The following is a 26,195-nucleotide window of genomic DNA, read 5'->3' as shown; positions in this document are numbered from 1 at the left end:
ATGACAGAGCTCACCCGCTGCCAAGCTCTCCGTGGCTTCCTGGAGACCAACGCACACAGGAACAGGAGCCCCACGACCCCCGGGCGAAGATGCCTCCTCCGGGTTTAAAAACGGAGCTATCATTTTACCCGGGGATCATGAGTGTTGCCTTGTGCTCTAGTGCCTTGTGCTCTGCTTTCAGAGCACAGATTCTCAGTGGAATGGGAGAAAGGTCGGGTGAGGAGGAGTGGGGTGATTTATGGGGCAGAGAATGGTGCAACACCTATGCTTGTTTGTGCTGGGAGACCGAGGCCTCCTGCATGCGCTAAACATGCTGTTTAAACATCCCTGCGATTTCGCCAACGTCTCTTGCTCTCTGGCTGCCTCAACCCCTTTCTATCTCTGCCAAATCCGCGCCCCACCCTTTCCAGTCCTCCTGGTGCCAGCTACCCCTCCCCACGACCCTCAAATCTCAGAAACGTAAGCAGTGCCTCTCAAGCCTGGCTGCACTTTAGGAACTCTGAAAGGCCCGGCTCACATAGGGCCGTCGGGGGAAGCCCGCAGACGCCTGAGAATGTGCATGACACAGTTTCCCAGGTGATGCTAGTGCTGCTGGACCAGGACTGAGCCTGTGCATCTCACCCCGAGTTCCAAATCAAAAGATGGGGCCAGGTGTTCAGCAAAAGGCAGCCTGGGATTCTGTTTTGGAGACCCCGTGTTCTTGAGAGAAGACCAATGCTCCTGACAGCTGGTGGGTGGGGCCCAGGACGCTGCTCAACAGCCTGCAGTGCTCAGGATGGCCCCCCACCGAAAGTCCTTCATCCATTCATTTGTCATCATCATTTATCTGTTACCTATCTATGCATCTATCCATCCATCATCATTATTTATCTATTATCTATCATTTATCTGTCTTCCTATCCTCACCATCATCATCAATCTACCTATTGTCTATTGTCTGTCTTCCTGCCTGTCTTTCTGTCTCTCGAACCGATCTATCATCATCATTTATCTATCCATTGTCTACCTATTACTCATCTATTTATCTATCATCAATCAAGTCATCTATCTATTCATCCATTCATGATCATTTATTACCTGTCATTTATCTATCTACAGCTATCTATTATGTGTCTGTCTGCCTATCTACCCACCATCATCATCATTTACCTATTGCCTGTCATCTTCATCATTTGTCTATTCTCTGTCTATAATCATCATTTATCTATTATTTTCTATCTGTATCTGTCTATTGTAACGTATCAATCATCATTTATTTATAATCTATCTATCTTTAATCTGTTTAACTCTGTATCTATCATCTGTCTACCTATCATCCATCTATGTTTATCATTGTTTTTCTACCATCTACTTATAATCGATGTATCTATAGCTATTGATTATCTATAATCTATTTTCTATTATCTATCATCCATCTCTCAACATCGAATCTTGGCAGTGGTTGTCACCTGGGTGATTTTGACATCAGAGAACACTTGTTAGCTGAGCTGTGCTACTGCATGCAGCGGGTGGAGCCCAGGGGTCTGCTAAACGACGTACAGTGCACAGGACCTCTAGCCCCAAATATCCACAGTGAAGAGTGAGAAAGCCAGCCACAGGCTAAAGAAACCACTAGTGTGCTTTGAAGTTTTCCATACCCTTGCTAAAGCACAGGAAAGCTCTGTTTAGTTTGCTTTGTTAATTTAGGGTGTGCATTAGAAACGTCACAAGGAAATAGAAGCCCAAGTTTTTGCTCTGTGGGGAGACACTCGGTGATGTCTGCTGCCGCTTTTGGACATCGCCACTGTGTGGAGGTGCTCCAGGTATCAGGTGGGTGAGGCCCAGAGATGCTGCTCAGCAGCCTGCGGTGCACAGGATGACGCCACAGCAAAGACCTCAAGCCCATCAGGACGGGGACTCCAAGGTGAAACCGGATGTTGCCCAACTTTTGCTCTGGATAAGATGTCCGGGGTGGGTGATGTGTGTTAAGGAGCTCAGAGGCTTCTGCTCCTCATGGGGAGAAAAGTGTGTTCACAGGCATTGGAGATGACAGTTGCTTAGAGGGAGGCGGAGGCAGCCCCCCTGCCTGTCTACCCTGCCAATGAGCTGCTTGACAGCAGAGAGAATCTATCTTGAGGAGGCAGGCCTGGGGTGGTGTTCACTGAGTTTCACCTGCCACTCTTCTCTGGGAATACTTGGAAACACAAGGTGAAGATGCCGTGGGAAGGTTGAGGAAGGGGAAGCATTCTCGTGTCTTTCCTCAGGGCATAGAAGGGGCTCTGCTTGCTGCAGTCCCAAGTTGCTCCCACCCAGAAGCTGCTCTCTTGTTACTCAGCAGGGTTTCTCAAAGGGGATGATTTCACCCTTAGGGGTCATTGGTCAAGGTCTGGAGGTCTTCCTAGTTGTGACAACTGGGAGGGGGTGGGAGCTCCTGGCATCTGGTGGGTGGAGCCCAGGGACGCTGCTCCACACCCTACAGTGCACAGGATGGGTCCACCACAGAGACCGAGCTATAGTCTATTTATCTATCACCTCCATCAATCTATCATCTGTCTATCTTCTCCATCTATCTCTCATGTATGTATCTATATCATGTTTATGTGTTATCTATCTTCCTATCAGCGATCTACTTATTTTATCTATCTCCATCTTGTACTACTATCTATTATCTATATATCTGTCGTCTATTTATCTATCACCTATCTCTCCATCCTATCTATCATCTATCTCTATCCCCATCTACGTATCTATCAATTATCTATGTATCTATCAATCACCTATTTATCACCTATCTATCTCTCCATCCTATCTATCATCTATCTCTATCCACATCTACGTATCTATCAATTATCTATGTATCTATCAATCACCTATTTATCACCTATCTATCTCTCCATCCTATCTATCATCTATCTCTATCCACATCTATGTATCTATCAATTATCTATATATCTATCAATCACCTATTTATCACCTATCTCTCTTTTCATTCTATCTATCATCTGTCTGTCCAGCCTATCTATCTCATCTGTCTATCATCTATCTGTGTATCATCTATCATGCATCTACTGACCTATTCCTCTATCCATCATCTATCCATTTGCTTATCATCGATCTAAACAGTGGCTCACAGCCTAAGAATAATTCTGCCCTTGCCCCCACCAGGGAACACTTTGCCGTGTTTGAGGTCAGTTTTAACTGTCACTACTGGGAAAGTGTGCTGATGCATCTGGCAGATGGAGCCCAGGGAGGCTGCTCAACACCCTAGAGAGTCCAGCCCCGATGCCACAAATGCCTTGGTGAAAAACTCCAGTAGTAACTTCCATCTAACCGTGGAGAAGGGATCAGGTTGACAAGCACATCATTCTCAACAGTTCAGCAGGCAGGAGCTGTCTGAGTCCTTTGTCAGCGCATCGCTTGTTAGAACACTGGTAAGACCCTTTCCCATAGGATGGTTCCCTTGCCCAGCGCAAGAGCACAGAAGTCCACATGTTTTCACTCATAAGTGGGAGCGGAATACTATGTCTACAAGGACACAGAGAGTGGACTAATAGACCTTGGAGATTCAGAAGGGTGAGAGAGTGGGAGGATGGTGGGGAATGAGCAGTTACTTAATAGGTACCAGGTACCCTATTCAGGTGACGGTGATGCTGAAAGCCCAGACTTCACCACAACTCAGTATATCTATGTAACAAAATTGCACTTGTACCCCATAAATTTACACAAATAAAGTATATCAATCAATAAAATTTGACATATAAGCCTGTTTAATACAAATGCAGAAAAAATCATGTTGTTTTTTTCCTTTGCATAACATGTAAAAAAATCAATGAATGTGCCTTCTTGAGGCTTACTATGTCCTGCAGATATCTTACACAGCCCCAGTAGTCATGAGTTAAATTCTTGCATGTAGCCTGTGGGAGGTCAGAGATAGCCTCCACTGTTTATTAACAGCTCTCGGCCCATCTATGAAGTGGAGGTAAAAACACCACCAATACCTGTCCCCAAGGCTGAGCTGATGCAGGGGCAGCCCTCAGCACAGTGCCTGGTACCCACAGACCATTGATCATCCTAGGTATTAATCTAAATCGGGAAGGCCTGGCTGTAGCTTGCATTGATCGCCATTGACAGTTTTGGGAAGAATCTGGTTTCCTTTGCTGTCTCTTTCTGATGGTCACACGAAGGCTCTTCTTCTCCAAGTAAGTTCACTCATTCAACTCATGCACTCATACAGGCATGCATTCACACATTCATTCACTCATTCAGTTCATACAGGCATGCATTCACACATTCATTCACTCATTCAACTCATGCACTCATACAGGCATGCATTCACACATTCATTCACTCATTCAGTTCATACAGGCGTGCATTCACACATTCATTCACTCATTCAGTTCATACAGGCATGCATTCACACATTCATTCACTCATTCAGTTCATACAGGCATGCATTCACACATTCATTCACTCATTCAACTCATGCACACATACAGGCATGCATTCACACATTCATTCACTCATTCAGTTCATACAGGCATGCATTCAAACATTCATTCACTCATTCAACTCATGCACACATACAGGCATGCATTCACACATTCATTCACTCATTCAGTTCATACAGGCATGCATTCACACATTCATTCACTCATTCAACTCATGCACTCATACATGCATGCATTCACACATTCATTCACTCGTTCAACTCATGCACTCATATGGGCATGCATTCACACATTCATTCACTCATTCAGTTCATACAGGCATACATTCACACATTCATTCACTCATTCAACTCATGCACTCATACGGGCATGCATTCAGACATTCATTCACTCATTCAGTTCATACGGGCATGCATTCACACATTCATTCACTCGTTCAACTCATGCACTCATACGGGCATGCATTCAGACATTCATTCACTCATTCAGTTCATACAGGCATGCATTCACACATTCATTCACTCGTTCAACTCATGCACTCATACGGGCATGCATTCAGACATTCATTCACTCATTCAGTTCATACAGGCATGCATTCACACATTATTTCACTCATTCAACTCATGCACTCATACGGGCATGCATTCACACATTCATTCACTCGTTCAACTCATATAGGCATGCATTCACACATTCATTCACTCGTTCAACTCATACAGGCATGCATTCACACATTCATTCACTCATTCAACTCATACAGGCATGCATTCCCACATTCATTCACTCATTCAACTCATACAGGCATGCATTCACACATTCATTCACCCATTCAACTAATACAGGCATGCATTCACACATTCGCGTATTTATTCACTTAATTCACTAATGCACGCATGCATGCATTCACACTTTCACTTATTCATTCATTCATACATCCATTAACTTGCCCATGCATTTAATTTATTTATTCACTGATGAATAATACATTAATTCATGACATGTATGCAATCTTCACTCATTCAGTCATGTGTGTATGCATTAACACACATGCTAGTTGGTTGAGCTCACTCAGGTACTCGTACATATTCATTCACTCACTCATCCACATATTCACTTGTCATGTATCCTGTTCATGCACTCACACACATTCATTGTTTTATAAATGCATGCTTTCACGTGCTCATTCAATCCTGCATACATGAATTCACTCATTCACTCACGCAGGCACGCATGAATTCCCTTGTTCACTCCCTCATACATGCACTTGTACATGTGTGAATTTACTGAAGTCATCCATGCACTTAGTCACGCATTAATTCACTCACTCATACACTTGACTCATGTAGGTGTGAATTCATTTGTTCATTCACTCATCCATTCACTCATGCACTCGCTCTTGTGTGCATGAACTCACCTTTCACTCATTCCAGCACTCATACAGGATGAATTCCCTTGTTCACTCACTCATGCAGTCACTCATGCGTCATAAATTCACTTTCAGTCATTCATGCACTGTCAGTTACGCATGAAATCACTTGTTCAATCACTCGTGCATTCAACTCTTTCATTCACTCATTCATAGATTCGTGCCTTCATTCATGCATGTATGCATGCACCTGGTTTTCGGCACAGTCACTCCTCCATTCATGCATATATGTCTGAATTCATTCTTACGTGCATTGGCTCATTCATGCCGTCAACTCACGCATTCACCTGTGAATGCATTCATTCCCTCCCTGGCGCAGACACTAATGGTTCATCCATTTCCTCGCTCGCTCATTCACGTGTAGTTGTCCATTCACGCCTCACATGCATTCACACACACGCGGCCTCCACTCATCCATGCATAGACACCGCGTGCAGACAGCCAGTCACTCACTCACTACGCATGCAACAGCCGAGGCCTGAACACTCAGTTATTCTCTTTTCATGCACTCATTCATTCATTCATTCAGGCATGCAAGTATGCACACGTGCATTTTTCATGCATTCAGTGAGATCGGGTACGAGCCCTGCCTTCTCCCTCCGGGATACTACCAGAGGAGCGGCCTCCACCCGGGCTGCGCGCTGGCCTTGGGCCCAGGGCCTTAAGCCATCGCAAACATTTACTTCGGGGCCGGCTGATGGAAGGTTAAATGTCCAAACCGGGAAACCGCGGGCTGCAGTGGGGGCGGGGCGCGGCACGGGGCGCAGCCCCCGGCCGTTACCGGGTGTCTCTCCCCGGCAGCCCCGGCTGGGCACCAGGCGGCGCGCGGGCTTGTTTGCGGGCGGGGGCTGCAGCTGGGCGGAGACGACCCACGCCCGCGGGGGTGGGCGGAGGCGGTGCCGGGCTTCCGGACAGAAGCCAATCGATGCCCTCGGAGGCATCGGCGCCTCCAGCGCCTGCCCAGGGCAGAGGATGCCGGAGCTTGGAAGAGGTGCCGGAGGCTGCCGGGGGGTGCAGGGGGCCGTATGTCGCGGAAGAAGCCTGGGTGCAGGGGACCGCCAGGGTGCGCAGAGGCTGCTCCAACACCTAGAGGTCTGGCGGGGCGGTGGCGTACAGCGGGGTGGGGGCGCAACCCGGGGGCGGAGGCTGGGTGCTGGGGGAGGGGCGACGGCTTGGAGTGTAGAGTAGGGGCGAGGGGCGCAGGGCGCTGGAGGTCAGAGGTCGCCCAAGCGTGAAGGAGGGGAGGGTTTTCTGGCGCTTGGGGGTGGGTGCGCCGAGCGGGGGCGCCGAGTGCTGGGGAGTACAGGTCCAGGCGCAGCGGGTCGCGGGCACTCCGAGGCTGCCCCAGGATGGAGGACAGACGTGGTTGGGGCGCAGGCTGGGAGGCTGGGGGTTGGGAGCGCGGTCCCAAGGCAGAGGCTGTGGTAGCGCAGGGGAAGGGAGACGTGCAGGGCGTGGAACGGATTCGGGGGCGCTCCGGGAGGAGGACGAGGGGCGCAGGGGTGGGCCTGGGGGGCCTGGAGTGACGGGGGAAGGGGCGTCTGGCCGGTGGGCGCGGGCAGAGGCAGCGCAACCAAGCTCGGAGGAGGTGCAGATCCCGGGTTCCGGGAGCGCAGGGGTGGGCCAGGGAGTGGACGGGGCGGGATAACCGGGGGGCGCCAGCTGTGGTGGGGAAAGAAGATGCCCAGAACTCCAAGCAGGTGCGCGGGGCGGCGGGGCGGCTGCTCATACCGCAGAGGTCGCTCGGGGTTCCGGGGGCGATGTCGTTGCTGGGCACATGAGTGTTTAGGCGTAGCGGGGTCGCAGGTGACAGGGGAGAGGACAGGGGATCAAGGGGACCCTGGCCAGAGGGCAGGAGGCTGACCTGGAGCGCCAGGGAGGAAGTGCGGGGAGTGGGGGTCGTGGGGGCGTCGGAGGAGGCCGGGGTCCCGTGGGGCCCAGTGACACGGGGTGCATAGCTGGCCGGGGGTGACGCTGGCGGCGCCTGAGGCTCAGGGTGTCGGGACCGCCACACTGTCGCCCGCAGGCCTGGAAATCCACGCGGGTTCCTGGAGACGGCGCCTCTGCTCTGCGGGTTCGTGGTGGGGAAGTCTACCCACTGCTCCCCGGCGCCCACTGCACGCGGCCCGGAGGACCATGTCGGGTGAGTAGCTCAAGCTCCTTCAGTTCGGCCTGCCTGTTCCTGCCGGCTTGGGTGAGATTGGTCTGCGCTGCGGAGAAACCCAGTTTGACCCAGGACTGCCCCAAATCCGAGTCTCCCCTCATTGCCTCACCCAGGTCTCTGTGGGTCTGGAGGGACTGGTCCATCCGACGCTGCTGGAAATACCGGTGGGCTTCAGCTGCTGGGAGGGGGTGATTGGTAGCAAGTGAGGGTGGCGTTGGGATTTCACCAGTTCCATTTGTAAGATGTAGTCCTGGAAGTTTCACTGGGCTCGTTTCTTGGGAATAGCATTGAACTGTCTGAGATTCTCACTGCGTGGAAGGCCGATGGGAAGAAGTCTGTTCTCCTAAAATGGCCCTAAAACTCTGGGAAGAGGCGGTCTTCCGGTACTTGGAGTCCAGGCCATCGGTTTAATTTCCGTGCCCAGCACAGATGCAGGGATGGCCTGGCTTGGTGTCTCGGGCCTGTAACCCCAGCACTGTGGGAAGCTGAGGCAGCAGGATCGCTTGAGGCCAGGAGTTTGAGACCATCCTGGGCAACATAGGCAGACCACATCTCTAGGAAAAATAAAAATAAAAATTAGCTGGGAGTTGTGGCATGTGTCTGTGGTCCCAGCTACTAGGGAAGCTGAGGTGGGAAGGTCCTGAGCCCAGGAGGTCAAGGAGGCACCACTGCACTCCAGCCTGGGTGACAGAGTGAGATCCTGACTCCAAAAACACTAAGAAACAAAATACGAACCCAGGTAAATCCTCCTGCAGGCAGCAGGCAGGAAAGGCCAGAAAGTCCTGCCCCTTGAGGACGGGCAAGCCCCATCTCTCTGCACTTGGTTCTGTGGACATCAGATAGACCAGTTGACTTCAGAGGCCTAGATATGAGAAGGTAGATTGTAACATCATCCCATAATAAAGATGCTGGTTCTATTTTTTATCGTTAAATCATTAAGACACCTCCTTGTACCAGACCAGACTGGATCATTCCTGAGTGCATTTTATGTATTTCTTTTCAAAACAATTTTTTTTTAACTTTGTAGAAACAGGGTCTTACTATGCTGCCCAGCTTGTAGGCTCAAGCAGTCCTCCTCCTTTGGCCTCTCAAAGTGCTGGGATTACAGGCACAAGTCACCACGCCTGGCACACAAACAGATTACTCCTTATTCAGAGGAGAGATTTAGTAAATCCCAGAGCTGCTTCCATCCTGTTTTCTCCCACTCTGGACTTAGAGAGGAAAATCGTCAGTGGAGGGATCTTGAGGGCTGTTTTCATGAGGTGTACTGGCAAACTCTGTTCCAAGGCATGACAGAAAAGATTCTCTGTTGTAGGGGTGCGTTTGGAGCTCTCTAAAGTGAAAGCCACACGGTTCCCCAAGGCTGCTAGGGTCTGTATAATAGCAGCATTCAAGACGGACATTCGGATACATCTTGCTCAGCCTCGTGCCGGAAAAGAAAATTCAGCTCTGCAGAAAACAAAAGCCACCTTTGAGTAGAGAAGGGCTGAGAAGGAAGCTGCTAAGGTGATTTTGATGGGTGATTAGAAGATGCCTTGAGTGCAGAGGGCAGGCAAGGGATAGAAAGAAACCGTTGTCACAAATTCATAAATTCTCAGCCCCTGCGATCTCCAGGCTGGACTTAATTTTGTGACAATATCTCCTTTTTGTGGAGTGCAGTGACAGATTTTCTTGCTGTGTTTCTACTCCGTGCTGCTGCTGAAAGTGCCTCCTTCAACGCAGCATTGGATAACTGTGGCTGTTCTCCAGCACCGCACCAGGAATTGATCTCCAGTCGTTTCTTTGAGGCACGGCGATGTGGAAGCTAAGCGCCTGTCAATCACTGTTCCGGTCACCAAAGTTCCCATTATGCTGAACCCCCCAGGTAGAAAGCTTCAGAGAGAATAGCTTGTAAATAAGATTTTCAAAGGTGCCAGACTCTTGGTTAGTTATCTTCTGAATCTTAGAAAAGGCCTGGAAAGTGAAGGAGATTCTCTGTAGAATGCAGATTTTTTCTCCCTGCCAAAGACAGCTTTGCAGGACCATTCCAAAAATATGTCATATAAATATATTTTGGGGTAAAATACTTGGATTTCTCTCAGGACCTGCTATCTATCATGTTGGTTATGGCTACGAAGAGTCTGTTTGGTCAGTCTGAAGGTCTCTGTTTTAATGTGAATGCTGGTCAGCCATGCCTGAATTCCAAAGGAAGGTAATGTGAATGCCTGAATTCCAAAGGAAGGAGAACCTAATGATGCATGTCCAACCCCTGCTTCCAATTATCGTGTGAACTAGCTTTTCAGGTTTACTTCGGAATGCCTTTGGCTGAGGAGAGGGTCCATTCAGAGGGTTGAATTTTATTATTTTTATTAAGCTATTCAGATGGCATTCTTCTCCGTCTGGCCAAGATTTGCCAATTGCAACATCAATGACCACTGAAGTTTAATTTTATTCCATAGCATTGCCAGAATGGCATGACAGCCTGCTCCCCATCCATCCTGCCTCTTTATGGGACTCCCTCTAGCCAAAGTGAGAGAGTAGGAAGGAAGAAACCAGTCAGGCAGGCAGTTAGTGTGGATCCTCAGTTGAATCCCTTCAAATGAAAGAACAACCTGCAGGCACAGGTAAGGGAACTTGCACAGGGTGGTTGCCCAAGACATGCCCACAGCTGCACAGATAAGAAAGGCCACACAGGTGACTTGCCCAGACATGCCCGCAATGGAAAACTCTGTGCCTTGACACACATGCAGTAAGCAGAATAAAACAGTTTGGAGTAACTTAAGCTGAGGTGAGAAGTTCAAGACCAGCCTGACCAACATGGCAAAATCACATATCTATTAAAATATATTTTAAAAAATTAGCTGGGTGTGGTGGCAGCTACCTGGGAGGCTGAGGCGGGAGGATCACTTGAACCTGGGAGGTAGATGTTGCAGTGAGCCGAAATTGCACTACTACACTTCAGCCTGGGCAACAGAGCAAGACTCTATCTCAAAGGAAAAGAAAAGAAAAGAAATATACAAAAGCAAATCAAAATACTTTGTCCCCAAATATATTTCTTTCATATATCAGTGAGTAGCCCTGAAATGCTATCTTTACATTTCTCGAAAGAAGACATTCATGTGGCCAAGAAACGTATGAATAAAAGCTCAACACTGCTGATCATTAGAGAAATGCAAACCAAAGCCACCGTGATTGGAGATTATTAAAAAGTCAGAAAAAAAACAACAGATGCTGCTGAGGTTGTAGAGAAAAAGGAACAATTTTCCTTGTCGGCGGGAGTGTAAATTGGTTCATCCATCCTGGAAGACAGCATGATGATTCCTCAGCGACCTCAAGGCAGAATTACTGTTTGACCCAGCAATCCCATTACAGGGCATATACCTGAAGGAAAAATCATTTTGTTATAAAGATACATGTACGTGTATGCTCGTTGCTGCACTATTCACAAGAGCAAAGACATAGAATCAACCCAAATGCCCATCAACAAGAGACTGGATAAAGACAATGGGGTACATAGACACCATGGAATACTATGCAGCCATAAAAAGGATGAGTTCATGTCCTTTTCAGGAAGATGGATGGAATCGGAACCTGTTATCCTCAGGAAACTAATGCAGGAACAAAAATCAACCACCCCATGTTCTCACTTATAAGTGGTAACTGAAGGAGAATAACACATGGACACAGGGAGGGGAACAATATTCACTGGGGTCTGTCAGAAGGTTGAGGGAAGGGGGATGGAGAGCCTCAGGAAGAAAATAGCTAATGGATGCTGGCTTAATGTGTAGGCCACGGGTTGATCTGTGCAGCAAACACCATGGCACATGTTTACCTATGGAGCAAACCTGCACATCCTGCATGTGTGCTCTTGAACTTAAAACAAAAGGTAAAGAAAAACAAAGAAGAAAAATAAACTCCATCTTTGTGGGGGAATCTTGCATCAGCAGCTCTGTAGAGAGCCTGTGGCAACGCAGCCAGCCCTTCTCTTGCCCAGCTCTAGAGAGACGAAGTGAATGTTCGACACCTTTAAACTTCTAAAAGGAAATATTCACCATCTCTTCTCTCTGAGGCCTGCTACCTGTGATGTTACATCTATGTAGCAAGCCCAGGTTTGCCAGGCCAGCCTTTTCCTTTCTCCCTCCCATGACCTGTCTTGCAGCTAAAACCTGTCTTTGGCAGTGCTCTGAGTCTGCATTCTTGTTTATGCTTTTATTTTGTTTTGTTTTGAGGTTTTGTTTTGTTTTGAGGTCTGAGTCGCCCAGGCTGGAGTGCACTGGTGCAATTACATCTCTGCAGTCCCCACCTCCCAGGTTCAAGCAATCGGCATGACTGGCTAATTAAAAAAACATTTTGGGGGGACCAGGCACAGTAGCTCATGTCTATAATCCAAGCACTTTGGGAGGCTGAGGCAGGCGGATCACCTGAGGTCAGGAGTTTGAGACTAGCCTGGTTAACTGGTGAAACCCTGTCTCTACTAAAAATACAAAAATTAGCCAGCCTTGGTGCTGCACGCCTGTAATCCAGCTACTCGGAAGGCTGAGGCAGGAGAATTGCTTGAATGCTGGAGCTGGAGGTTGCAGTGAGCCAAGATCGTGCCATTGCACTCCAGCCTGGGTGGCGAAGCTAGACTCCATCTAAAAAAAAATAATTTCTTTCTTTTTTTTTTTTTTTTTTAGTAAAGATGAGGCCTTGGCTAGTTGCCCAGACAGGTTTTGAACTCCTGGCTCCAAAGCAATTCTCCTGCCTTGACCTCCCAAATACATTACAGGCGTGAGCCACTTTACCTGGCCTTGGAAAAGGAGAGAAGGTCTGAAAAGCTTTTCTATTCATTGTGCAATGGCCTGTGCAGGTGGCACATTCAAGAAGTCATGAAGTTATTAAGTGGAATTCATGCCTCCTGCAGGAAGGGGTTAGCTACTGTGGGAGTGTGGCCTCCTTATTTCTCTTGGGCATGTACCTTCTCTTGTCTTGCACTTTCTCTCCATGATATGAACTACAGTGAGGCCCTCACCAGATCAGCTGGGCATCTTGGGCTTCCCAGCCACCACAACTGCAAGGTAAAAGTACCCTCTTTTGATTTTTATTTATTTATTTAGAGACAGAGTCTGGCCCTCTTGCCCGTGCTGGAGTTCAGTGGTGTGATCTTGGCTCACTGCAACCTCCTCCTCCTGCGTTCAAGCAAATCTCTGCCTCAGCCTCCTGAGTAGCTGAAATTACAAGTGCTTGCCACCACTCCAAGCTAATTTTTTTGTGTGTTTTTAGTAGAGTTCAGGTTTCACCATCTTGGCCAGGCTGGTCTTGAACTCGTGACCTTGTGATCCACCCACCTCGGTCTCCCAACATGCTGGGATTACAAGCGTAAGCCACCACATCCAGCCATCAACCTCTATTTTTAATAAGTGACTTAGTGTGTGCTATTCTGTGATAGCCACGCAAAACAGACTAAAACACACCCTTTCTGCTCCTGGTGCTAACCTACACTGTCCCCTTCTCACAAAGGCCTGATCTGATGCCCTCAGGGAGGGAGGGGTCTCCTCTTTGTTAAATATGGTTGTGATCAGGCCAGATGCTGTGATTTGTATCTGTAATCCCAGCACATTAGGAGGCCAAAGCAGGTGGATCACTTGAGGTCAGGATATCGAGACCAGCCTGGCCAACATGGTGAAACCTTGTCTCCACTAAAAGTACAAAAATTAGACGGGCGTGGTGGTGCATGCCTGTAATCCCAGCTACTCAGAAGGTGGAGGCAGGAGAATCGTTTGACTCTGAGAGGTGGAGGTTGCAGTGAGCCTAGATCGCACCACTGCACTGCAGCCTGGCAACAGAGCAAGACTCTGTTAAAAAAAAAGAACTGATAGTAGAACTCCCATTTGACCCAGCAATCCCACTACTGGGTGTTTTCTCTTTTCTTCCTAAGTGTTTTTCCTTCTTGCCGGCAGGCCGCCACTGCGGACGGCATGTCTCTGTAGGGTTTGATCAGCTGCATTTGCTCCCAAGGCACTTGATGAAAGGGTTTTTCCTCATCTCTCTTCTAATGCATTTCTTCATCCTTCACGCATTCCTTCCCTCCTTTGCACCTACTGTGTGCTTGGGGTCAGGTAAGTATGTGCAAGGTCCTGGTGGCCGAAGCATTCCGGTTCCTGGAGAAGAGAGGCATCGAAACAGGCAGACAGCGTGAAACGCACCGCCATGCTTGCATCAGGAGAGACGGTTTGCAGGAGTGCTGGTTTCTATGGAGCCCCTCAGATTTCTTTCACTGAAGCCTCCTTGTTCGGCCTACCCAATTGAAAAGTGCGTCAAATGTAGCTGGAATTTGAAAAGCTCGAAACCAGAAGGCACCTCTGACATCGTGGTGAATCGTCAGGTCAGTGTGTGGGGCACATGTGGGCTGGGAAAGCCACGTCTTAGACACCCTCTAGCCCACATCTGCTCACAGTCATCTGTCTGCACCTCTTAGGGTCTCCCTCATAATAGCTGCTGGGGACACAGGAGGAGAGGATGGTGGGTGAGGGGTCGGCAGGAGACACTTGCCAGCAGGTAGAGCTGGCATTCCAGCCTGAGACTGGTGCACCATTGATTTGTAAATTATTTTTTTTTCTGTCTCTCTCCTCGCTCTCTGTTCTCTGTACCCCCTTCTCTCTCTGTCCTTTATCTCTGTCTCCCCTCTTTCACCTCTCTCTCACCTCTTTCCTTCTCTCTCTCTTCTCCCTCTCTCCCTCTCTCTTTCTCTATCTCTCTTACCCTCTCTCTCTCTCTTATTCTCTTATTCCCTCTCATACTCATGTTTTACTGTTTTCACCTGAGGGAAGAGTGATGTGAAACTAGGAATTTGCTTTTTCTGGGGTATTTAGGAATGTGGGGCCGTGGGGTTTTCTCCACCTGTTTTGGGTCATTGCTTCCTGATTTCTCAGAGCTTTGCTATTAACAGCTCATTTCCCTCCCTTAGGGGCCAACTTTGACTTTCCTGGTGGAGAAAACAGTGAGTAACTTTTCAAAGTCTCCTTTTTTTTTTGACCTGGTTATTGTTTTTGAATTATCATTTCTGAGACATCTCTTTGGCATGGTAAGCGGATTGAGTTTGGACAGTGGGAACATAGGATGTATAAGTATTCTTTACTTTTGTTATTGTTTGATTTTGATTTTTTTTTGAGATGGAGTTTCACCCTTGTTGCCCAGGCTGGAGTGCAGTGGTGCCATCTCGGCTCACTGCAATCTCCACCTCCTGGGTTCAAGTGATTCTCCTGCCTCAGCCTCCCGAGTTGCTGGGATTACAGGCATGCACCCGCACGCCCAGCTAATTTTTGTATTTTTAAAAGAGACGGGGTTTCTCGATGTTGGTCAGGCTGGTCTTGAACTCCTGACTTTATGATCTGCCTGCCTCAAGCTCCCATGGGGGACATTGTAGTACTTCCTGGTCATACATATAATAGTAGCACTTCCTGGTTCACAGGGACATTGCAACACTTCCTGCTTCATTCGGATAATTATAGGATTTTTTGGATTGCAGGGACATTGTCATATTTTCTGGTTCATATGGATAATTATAGAACTTCCTGGTTCATAAAGATATTTGCAACTCTCTGATTCATAGGGGTAATTGTAGCACTTCCTGTTTCATAGGGACATTGTAGTACTTTCTGGTTCATACGGATAATTGTTGCACTTCCGGGTTCATAGGGACATTGTAATACTTCTGGTTCATACGGATAATAGTAGCACTTTCTGGTTTCCAGGGACATTGCAACACTTCTGGTTCATATGGATAATTGTAGCATTTCCTGCTTTGCAGGGGCATGGCAATACTTTTTGGTTCACAGGGAATATTGTATCACTTCCGGTTTCTTACGAATACTGTAATACTTCCTTGTTCATAGGGAGATCGTAGTACTTCCTGGTTCATACAGGTAATGGTAGTACTTCCTGGTTCACAGGGGCATTGCAACAATTCCTAGTTCATTCAGATAATTGTAGACTTCCTGGTTTGCAGGGATATTGTCACACTTTCTGGTTCATATAGATAATTGTATAACTTTCTGGTTCATAAAGACATTTGCAACCTTCTGGTTCCTAGGGGTAATTGTAGCACTTTCTGTTTCCTAGGGACATTGTAATACTTCCTGGTTCATACGGATAGTTGTAGCACCTCCTGGTTCATATAAACATTGTACTACTTTCTGGTTCATACAGATAATGGTAGTACTTCCTGGTTCACAGGGACATTGCAGCGATTCCTAGTTCATTCAGAGAATTGTAGAACTTCCTGGTTTGCAGGGCCATTATCACACTTTCTGGTTCATATGGATAACTGTAGAACTTCCTGGTTCATAAAGACATTTGCAACCCTCTGGTTCCTAGGGGTAATTATAGCACTTTCTGTTTCCTAGGGACATTGTAATATTTCCTGGTTCATACGGATAGTTGTAGCACTGCCTGGTTCATATGGATAATTATAGCACTTCCTTGTTCACAGGGACATTGCAACACTTCCTGGTTCGTTCAGATAATTGCAGAACTTTATTGTTCGCAGGGCCATTGTCACACTTTCTGGTTCACATGGATAATTGTAGAATTTCCTGGTTTATAAAGACATTTGCAACCCTGAGCCGATGAATGGATTTAACCAAATATGGTATATCCATACAGACAGAACAATGTTTAAAGTACTGACACATGCTACAATGAGGGTGAAACTTACCAACATACACTGGCCAGGGGCAGTGGTTCATGCCCATAATCCAGAACGTTTTTTGGCCAAGGCAGGTGAATCACTTGAGGCCTGGAGTTCAGAACCAGCCGGGCCAACATGGTGGAACCCCATCTCTACTAAAAGGAAAATGCAAAAAATTGGCCAGGTGCACTGGTGCACACCTGTACTCCCAGCTACTCGGGAGGCTGGGGCTTGAGAATTGCTTTAGTCTAGGAGATGGGGATTGTAGTGTGCAGTGAGCCAAAATCATGTCACTGGCTCTCTCAAAAAAAAAAATTGGGGAGGCTGAGGTGAGCAGATGACAAGGTCAAGAGATCAAGACCATCCTGGCTAACACGGTGAAACTCCGCTCTACTAAAAATACAAAAAGTAGTTGGGTTTGGTAGCACATGCCTGTAATTCCAGCTACTTGGGAGGCTGAGGCAGAAGGCTTTAACCCAGGAGGCAGAGGTTGCAGTGAGCCGAGGTCGTGCCATTGCACTCCAGCCTGGGCAACAAGAGCAAAACTACATCTCAAAAAAAAGGAATACATTAAGACTAATGATGGCTGATGAGCTTTTTTAAAAGATTACAATTTTACCCTCCTAAGTCATATTTTGGTGTCATTCCTTGGTCTCCTAAGTCATATTTTGGGTGGTATATCTCATTATGATATGCAACATTTTTTAAAGTATTGCCCGTTTTCCCAAGGTGGCAGATTCCTGTGGATTCCATCATAAATCAAGGACATGGATGGAGACCATATTCTATTCCCTCTAGTTACAAATAAGCCTGAAAAAGACCCAGGAAGGACCATGTTCCACAGGACTCCCATAGTTCTGAAACATTCTGCTTTTCTTAGTAGAGGTGTGTCATGGGACATGCTTGCTTATTCCTTGCAGAAATTAATGGTAATAACAACCGCTTTCAGTTTAGCAAACCAGGCTGAACATCTAACTGCCAGGGATGTTCACTATGTCTCCAGAATAATGTATGCATGCACATTTGTTTCTTCATAGGAGGGATGTAAATATATATGTGTGCTGAGATGTGGGGGACAGGCTGGGCACATTAGCCCACCCCTGTAATCCCAGCACTTTGCTGGTCCGAGGCAGACGGATCACAAGTCAGGAGATCGAGACCATTCTGGCCAACACAGTGAATCCCATCTCTACTAAAAATACAAAAAGTTAGCTGGGTGTAATGGCTTATGCCTGTAATCCCAGCTACTTGGGAGACTGAGGTAGGAGAATCACTTGAACCTGGGAGGCGGAGGTTGCAGTGAGCCGAGATCATGCCACTGTACTCACAGCCTGGGTGACAAAAAAATTGCAATATTGGTCTTGTAAGTCATATTTCCTAAGTCAAAATATGATTAAGGAGATCAATATTGAGACTCCAGCCCATCTCAAAAACGATAACATTACCTGTCAATTACATTCTCAACACACTTAACACTTTTAAGAGGCCTGCAAAAACCCAGCAGCCTTTCGATGTCCCCCACATCTTTTTTTTTTAGATGGAGTCAACTCCAGTCACCTAGATACTCCAGCCACCCGGGCTGGAGTATCTCAGTTCACTGAAACCTCCATCTTTCAAGTTCAAGTGATTCTCCTACCTCAGCCTCCCAAGTAGCTTGATTACAGGTGCCCGCCACCACGCCTGGCTAATTTTTGTATTTTTAGTCAAGACAGGGTTTCACCATATTGGCCAGGCTGCTCTCGAACTCCTGCCCCTGTGATGCCCTCCTTGGCCTCCCAAAGTGCTGGGGTTATAGGCATGAGCCCGGGGAACAAGAGCAAAACTTCTGCAAAAAAAAAAAAAAAAAAGGGAGAGAATGTGTTGCTCATATGTTTCTGTGGCCAAGAACCTATGCATGAATGTAACAATGAGAGAAATGTAACATGGCTCACTCCATCTTGCTTCTCCGCTCACAAGCTAACCGCCTTTGCTCATTGCTACAAATAGGTCAAGCTAACCATGAATTCAGTTTACAGCCTAGCTTTAAAGCATGAATGATTATAGTCCCTTCCCAAAAAGAATGCCTGAGGGGATCAGGAGGGTGTGCAGAGATGTAGCACACAGATGTCTCTGGTGATAAAAGCTATTTTCTCACGCTGGTGTGGAGAGGAGTCCCTTCCCAGAAGAATCTTTATGGTTTGCTGCCTGCAGGAAGAGACAGGTTGGCTAGCCCTTTCCGAAACGACAATTTCTGCAGTGTTTTTGACTCAAAATATGCAGGATACCAATCCGGCATATTTTGAAAAGGCACGTCCTTCACTCCTTCAACAATCCAAATAGGCAATCATATCCTAGGGTACATGTGAGCTACCCTGGTGATGTCTACAAATCTCAATGTCTAGAAGAGATGGGAACTGTCTGCAGACTTTAATGTAAAAGGAGAGGTGGGCAGGAGAGAGAGATACAGACAGACAGAAAAAGAGAGAGCGAATAAGAAAAATGAGAGGTAGAAAAGAGGGAAAACAGGAGGGAGAGAGAGGAAGAGAAGAGAGAAAGAGAAGGAGAAGAAAAAAGGAGAAGAAAGGAGGAAGAGGAGGAGATGGGGAAGAAAAGGAGGAGAGAGATAGGAGAAAGAAAGAGTAAGAAATATAGAAAGGAGAGAGTGGAGAGAGAGAAGAGAATATGAGAAACGCAGTGTGAAACAGAGCGAGAAGAGAGAGAGAGACCAAGGGGAAAAAAGAAGAGAGAGAGAAGAAAGTAAGGAAAGACAAGAAAGAAAGACAGGTAGAGAAAAGAGAGTCAAAGGAAGCGGGGTAAAGGAAGAGGGTGTCAAAGTGTATGAGAGAGAGAGAGAGAGAGAGAAGGAAAGAGCAACAAAGAGAAATAAAAGGAGAGAGAGAGCGAGAGAGAGAGCTCACACAAGCACCTGGGGTAGCTATACTTAAAAGGCCAACAGGCCCAGGACTAGAGGCAGAAAACAAATCCCTGTACTCTATTAGGTACACATATTTTTCTCTTTCCTAAAACGTTATGATTTTTTTCACCCCTGACTCATAGTAATGTCAATGAAAAGAGTCAAACTCTGTAAAATATTTGAAGAGATTTATTTTGAAAAAATATTACAGGAAAGGGGTCCAGGAAACAGACCCCAAATAAGGATTCTTAGATCTGTCGCAAGAAATAATTCAGGGCAAGTCCACAGAGTAAAGTGAAAGCAAGTTTATTAGGATAGTAAAGGAACAAAAGAACAGCTACTCCATAGACAGAGCAGCGCTGAGGGCTGCTGGTTGACCATTTTTATGTTATTTCTTGTTGATTTGCTAAACAAGGGGTTGATTTGCTAAACAAGGGGTTGATTATTCCAATCTCCTCTTTTTAGACCATATAGGGTAATTACCTGATGTTGCCAAGGCATTTGCAAAGTGTCATGGCGCTGGTGGGAGTGTAGCAGGGAGGATGATCAGACATCACTCTACTTACCATCTTGAGTATCTCAGTCCCATTCTCCCCCAAGGCACCATAGAAACTAGAATCCCTCCTCCCCAAGAGGACCACCTTTTCCCCAAAGCCAGGCATAAAACCTAAAAATATGACTGAAATTCCCTCCACCCGCCTTTCCTTGTAAAAACTGGCCATAAAGAAATGATCTGAGGGCCAGGCACAGTGGCTTACACCTGTAATTCCTGCACTTTGGGAGGCTTGGGTAGGAGGATCCCTTGAGTCCACAAGTTCGAGACCAACATGGGACACTTCCTGTTTCTTCCATGTAAAAGACAAACTTTCCGTTTCTCCCCAGTGCAGAACGCACTTCCTATGTCTCCCCTGTGAAGGACACACTTCCTGTCATTCTCCTAAGAGAGATACACTTCCTGTTCCTCCCCTGTGCAGAACACACTTTCTGTTTTTCTTCTGTAAAAAAAAAAAAAACCACATTTCTTCTATTTTCCCTATGCAGCACACATTTCCTGTTTCTTGTCTGTGCAGGACACACTTCTTGTGACTCCCTTGTGCAGGAGAAATTTCCTGGTTTATCCTCTGTGCAAGACACACTTTGTTTTTTTGTCCTGTGCAAGATACACGTCCTGTGTCTCCCCTTGCAGGACACACTTCCTATTCCTCCCCCGTGGGACATACACTTTCTGATATTACCCTGTGCAGGACAGACTTCTTGTAACTCTCCTGAGATAGGCACACTTCCTGTTATTCCCCTGTACAAGACACACTTTTTGTGTCTTTCCTGTGAAGAATATACTTCCTGTTACTCTCCTGGGAGAGACATGGTCCTTGTTCCCGCCCTGTACAGAACACACTTCTCTGTCTCCCCTGTGAAGGATACACTTTCTGTTCCTCCTCTGTGTAGAACTCATTTTTATTTCTCTTCTGTGAAGGACACACTTTCTGTTTCTTCTCTGTGCAGGACACACTTCCTCTTACTCTCCTTATAAACACTTCTTGTGTCTCTCCTGTGCAGGACACACTTTCTATTTCTCCCCTGTGAAGGACACACTTTCTGTTTATCCTTTGTGCAGGACACACTTCCTGATCCTCCCCTGTTCAGGACACACATCCTATGTCTACCTATTGCAGGACACACTACTGGTGTCTCCCCTGTGCATAGCACACTTCCTGTTATTCTCCTGAGAGACATACTTTCTGTTCCTTCCCTGTGGAAGACACACTTCCTGTGTCTCCCCTTGTGGAACACACTATCTGTTCCTCCTCTGTGGAGCATACACTTTTTGTTCTTTCCCTGTGCAGTTCAGACTTCTTGTTACTCTCCTGAGACAGACACACTTCCTGTTTCACCCCTGCAGGACACATTTCCTGTGTCTTACCTGTGAAGGACATATTTCCTGTTACTCTCCTGAGAGAGACACAATTCTTGTTCCTACCTTGTGCAGGACACACTTCCTGATAATCTCCTTAGACACACTTCCTTTGTCTTTCCTGTGCAGGACACACTTTATGTTTCTCCCCTATGAAAGACACATCTGTTTATCCTCTGTGCAAGAAACACTTTCTGTTCCTCCTCTGTGCAGAACCCATGCCCTGTGTCTCCCCTGTGCATAACCCAGTTCCTGTTTCTCCCTGATGAAACACACACTTTCTGTTCCTTCCTGTCCAGTACACACTTCCTGTTTCTCCCCTATGCAGCTCACACTTGCTGTTTCTTCTCTGTGCAATACACATGTCCTGTATGTCTCCTTTGCAGGACACATTTTCTGCCCTGTCCAATATACACTTTCTGTTTCTATCCTGTGCATGACATACTTCCTTTTACATTCCTTAGATAGCCACACTTCCTGCTCTTCCCCCGTGCAAGAGACACTTCCAGTGTTTCCCCGTGCATGACACTCTTTCTGTTACTTTCCTGTACAGAACACACTTTCTGTATCTCCCCTGTGCATGACAAACTTTCTGTTACTCTCCTCAGATAGACACTTTTCCTATAATTTTTCTGTGCAGGACACACTTCCTGTTTGTCTTCTGTGAAAAACACACCTCCTGCTCTTCCTTTGTAAAAGACACATTTCCTTGTCTCCCCTGTGCAGGACACTTTAGGTATCTCCCTCTTGCAGAACACACTTCCTGTTCTTATCCTGCCCAGCACACACTTTCTGTTTCTGTCCTGTGCAAATCACACTTCTTGTTAGTCTCCTGAGACAGACAAACTTCCTGTTCTTCCCCTATCCAGGACACACTTTCTGTGTTTACCCTGTGCATGACACACTTCCTATTATACTCCTGAGACAGACACATTTTCTGTTCCTCCCCTGTGCAGTACACACGTCCTATGTCTCTCCTTTGCAAAACAGGTTTTCTGTTTCTGCCCTGGTCAGCACACACTTTTTGTTTCCATCCTAGCCATGAGACACTTCCTGTTACTATCCCGAGACAACCACATTACTTGCCCTTCCTGTGTGCCAGTCACATTTCTTGTGTTTCTCCTGTGCATGACACACTTCCTGTTACTTTAGAGAGACAGTCACAGTTCCTGGTCTTCCACTGTGCATGACACACTTCCTATTACTCTCCTGAGACAGACACACTTTTAGTTTCTCCCGTGCAGGACACACGTTTTATATCTTTCCTGTGCATGACAAACTTTCTGTTACTCTCCTCAGACAGACTTTTCTTGTACTTCTCTGTGCAGGACACTCTTCCTGTTTCTCTTTTGAAGCATTTTCTGATTTTCCTCTGTGAAAGACACACTTCCTGTTTCTCACATGTGAAGAGCACACTTCCTGTGCCTACCCTGCAGGACACACTTCCTGTTTTTATTCCACACAGCACACGCTTTCTGTTTCTGTCCTATGCAAGACAAACTTTCTGTTTCTTCCCTGTGAAGGACACACTTTCTCATCTCCCCTGTGCAGAACACACTTTCTGTGTCTCCGCTTTGCAGTACACACTTCCTGTGTCTCTGCATTGCAGGACACACTTTCCATTCCTGTCTTGTGCAAGACACACTCCTTGTTACTCTTCTGAGAAAGACACACTCTGTGTTCTTCCCTTGTGCATGACACACTTCTTGTGTCTCTCCTGTGCATTACACACTTCTTTTTCCTGTCCTGTGCAAGACCACTTCTTGCTACTCTCCTGAGAAAGACAAACTTCCTGTTCTTCCCCTGTGAATGAGACACTTTTTGTGTTTCCCCTGTGCCTGACACACTTCCTGTTTCTTGACTGTGCAGGGTACACTTCCTGTTTCTCCCCTGTGAAAGACACACTTTCTGTTCATACTCTGTGAAGCACACACTTTCTTTTCCTGTCCTGTGCAGGACAGACTTCTTGTAACTATTCTGAGACAGACACACTTCTTTTTTTTTTTTTTTTTTTTTTTTTTTGCTGTTGTTGTTGTTGTTTTTAGGTTTCTCTGTCTGTCACTCAGGCTGGAGTACAGTGGTGCAATCTTGGCTCACTGGAACCTCCACTATCTGGATTCCAGAGATTCTCCTACATCAGCCTCCTGATTAGTTGGGATTACAGGCCTGTACCACCATGCCTAACTAATTTTTGTATTTTAGTAGAGATGGTGTTTCACCATTTGGTTAGGCTAGTCTCAAACTCCAAAACTCATGATCTGCCTGCTTTAGACTCCCAAAGTGTTCAGATTACAGGCGTGAGGCTCCACGCCAGGCCCATACACACTTCTTGTTCTTCCTCTGTACAGGACACACTTTCTGTGTTTCTTCTGTGCAGGATACACTTCCTGTTGCTCTCCTGAGACAGACCTACTTCCTGTTCTTCCTCTGTGCAGGACACACTTTCTATGTTTCTCCAGTGCAGGACACACTGTTGATCTCCTGAGACAGACCTACTTCCTGTTCTTCTGCTGTGCAGGACACACTTCCTGTGTTTCTCCCGTACAGGACACACTTCCTGTTTCTCTCCTGAGACAGACCTACTTCCCGTTCTTCCTCTGTGCAGGACACACTTCCTGTGTTTCTCCTGTGCAGGACACACTTCCTGTGTTTCTTTAGGGCAGGACACACTTCCTGTTGCTCTCCTGAGACAGACATAATTCCTGTTCTTCCTCTGTGCAGGACACACTTCCTGCATTTCTCCTGTTCAGCACACACTTCCTGTTACTCTCTTCACACAGACCTACTTCCTGTTTTTCCTCTGTGAAAGACACGCTTTCTGTGTTTGTCCAGTATAGGACACACTTCCTGTTCCTCTCCTGAGACAGCCCTATTTCTTTTACTTCCTCTGTGAGGGACAGACTTCCTGTGTTTCCCCTGTGCAGGACACACTTCCTGTGTTTCTTTAGTGTAGGACACACTTCCTGTTGCTCTCCTGAGACAGAAATACTTCCTGTTCTTCCTCTGTGCAGGACACACTTCCTGTGTTTCTCCTGTGCAGGGCACACTTCGTGTTGCTCTTCTCACACAGACCTACTTTCTATTCTTCCTCTGAACACTTTCCATTGCTCTCCTGAGACAGACGTACTTCCTGTTCTACCTCTGTGCAGGACACACTTTCTGTGTTTCTTTAGTGTAGGACACACTTCCTGTTGCTCTCCTGAGACAGACGTACTTCTTGTTCTTCCACTGTGCAGGACAAACTTTCTGTGTTTCTCCTGTGCAGGATAAACTTTCCGTGGCTCTCCTGAGTCAGACATACTTCCTGCTATTCCTCTATGCAGGACACGCTTCCTGCATTTCTCCTGTGCAGGACACACTTCCTGTTACTCTCTTTACTTCCTGGGCTCTCCTGAGACAGACCTACTTTCTGTTCTTCTTCTATGAAGGATACACCTTCTGTGTTTCTCCTGTGCAGGACACACATCCTATGGCTCTCCTGACACATGCCTACTTTCTGTTCTACCTCTGTGCAGGACACATTTCCTGTGTTTCTACTATGCAGTACAAACTTTCTGTTTCTCTGAGACATACCTACTTCCTGTGCTTCCTCTGTGCAGGTCACAATTCCTTTGTTTCTCCCGTACATGACACAATTCCTTTGGCTCTCATGAGAAAGCCGTACTTCCTCTTTTTTCTCTGTACAGGACACACTTCCTCTGTTTCTCCTGTGCTGGACACACTTCCTGTTGCTGTCCTCACACAGAACTACTTCCTGTCCTTCCTCTCTGCAGGACACACTTCCTCTGTATCTCCTGTGCAGGACACACTTTCTGTTGCTCTCCTCACACAGACCTACTTCCTGTTTTTCCTCTCTGCAACACACACTTCCTGAGATTCTGCTGTGCAGGACACACTTCCTGTGCTCTCCTGAGACAGACCTACTTTCTGTTCTTCTGTACAGGATACACTTTCTGTGTTTCCCCTGTGCAGGACACACTTCCTGTTGATCTCATGAGAAAGACGTACTTTCTGTTCTCCCTCTGTGCAGGACACACTTCCAGTGTTTCTTCTGTGCAGGACACACTTCCTGTTGCTCTGCGGAGACAGACGTACATCCAGTTCTACCTCTGTGCTGGACTCATTTCCAGTGTTTCTCCTGTGCAGGACACACTTCCTATTACTCTCCTCACACAGAACTACTTCCTGTTCTTCCTCTGTGCAGGACACACTTCCTGTGTTTCCCCTGGGCAGGACAAGCTTTCTGTTGCTCTCCTGAGACAGACCTACTTCCTATTCTTCCTCTGTGCAGAACACACTTCCTGTGTTTCTCCTGTGCAGGACACAATTCCTGTTGATCTCCTCACACAGAACTACTTCCTGTCCTTCCTCTCTGCAGGACACACTTCCTCTTGCTCTTCTAAGACAGACCTACTTCCTGTACTTCCTCCGTGCAGGACACACTTTCTCTGTTTCTTATGTTGAAGACACACTTCCTGTTGATCTCCTGAGACAGACCTACTTCCTGTACTGTCTCTGTGTAGGACACACTTCCTGTGTTTCTTATGCTCAGGACACACTTCCTGTTGCTCTGCTGAGATAGACGTACTTCCGGTTCTTCCTCTGTGCTGGACTCATTTCCTGTGTATCTCCTGTGCGGGACACACTTCCTATTACTCTCCTCACACAGAACTACTTCCTGTCCTTCCTCTCTGCAGGACACACTTTCTGTGTTTCTCCAGTGCAG

At 46.9% G+C, this 26,195-nt stretch overlaps 1 protein-coding gene across 4 annotated transcripts in view; it reads left to right on the top strand.

The window, feature by feature from the left end:
* Window positions 1-6,369: 6,369 nt before the first annotated feature.
* Window positions 6,370-26,195, top strand: part of LOC118150651 (uncharacterized) — a 57,045-nt gene continuing 37,219 nt past the window's right edge. The window contains exons 1-4 of one of the 4 annotated variants that reach the window (XM_054251573.2): window positions 6,370-6,945; window positions 7,880-7,996; window positions 14,095-14,360; window positions 14,943-14,975. In XM_054251573.2, coding sequence (XP_054107548.2) covers window positions 6,385-6,945; window positions 7,880-7,996; window positions 14,095-14,256 — 840 coding nt within the window. In that variant the 5' untranslated portion in view covers window positions 6,370-6,384 and the 3' untranslated portion in view covers window positions 14,257-14,360; window positions 14,943-14,975. Of the gene's footprint in view, window positions 6,946-7,879; window positions 14,361-14,942; window positions 14,976-17,393; window positions 17,550-26,195 lie in introns of all 4 variants that reach the window. The other 3 variants (XM_078362451.1, XR_013531409.1, XR_013531410.1) reach the window with 3 other exon arrangements.

This window comes from Callithrix jacchus, chromosome X, assembly GCF_049354715.1.
Source record: "Callithrix jacchus isolate 240 chromosome X, calJac240_pri, whole genome shotgun sequence".
NCBI classification, from domain to species: domain Eukaryota; kingdom Metazoa; phylum Chordata; class Mammalia; order Primates; family Cebidae; genus Callithrix; species Callithrix jacchus.
This window is presented reverse-complemented; position numbering and strand designations above follow the sequence as displayed.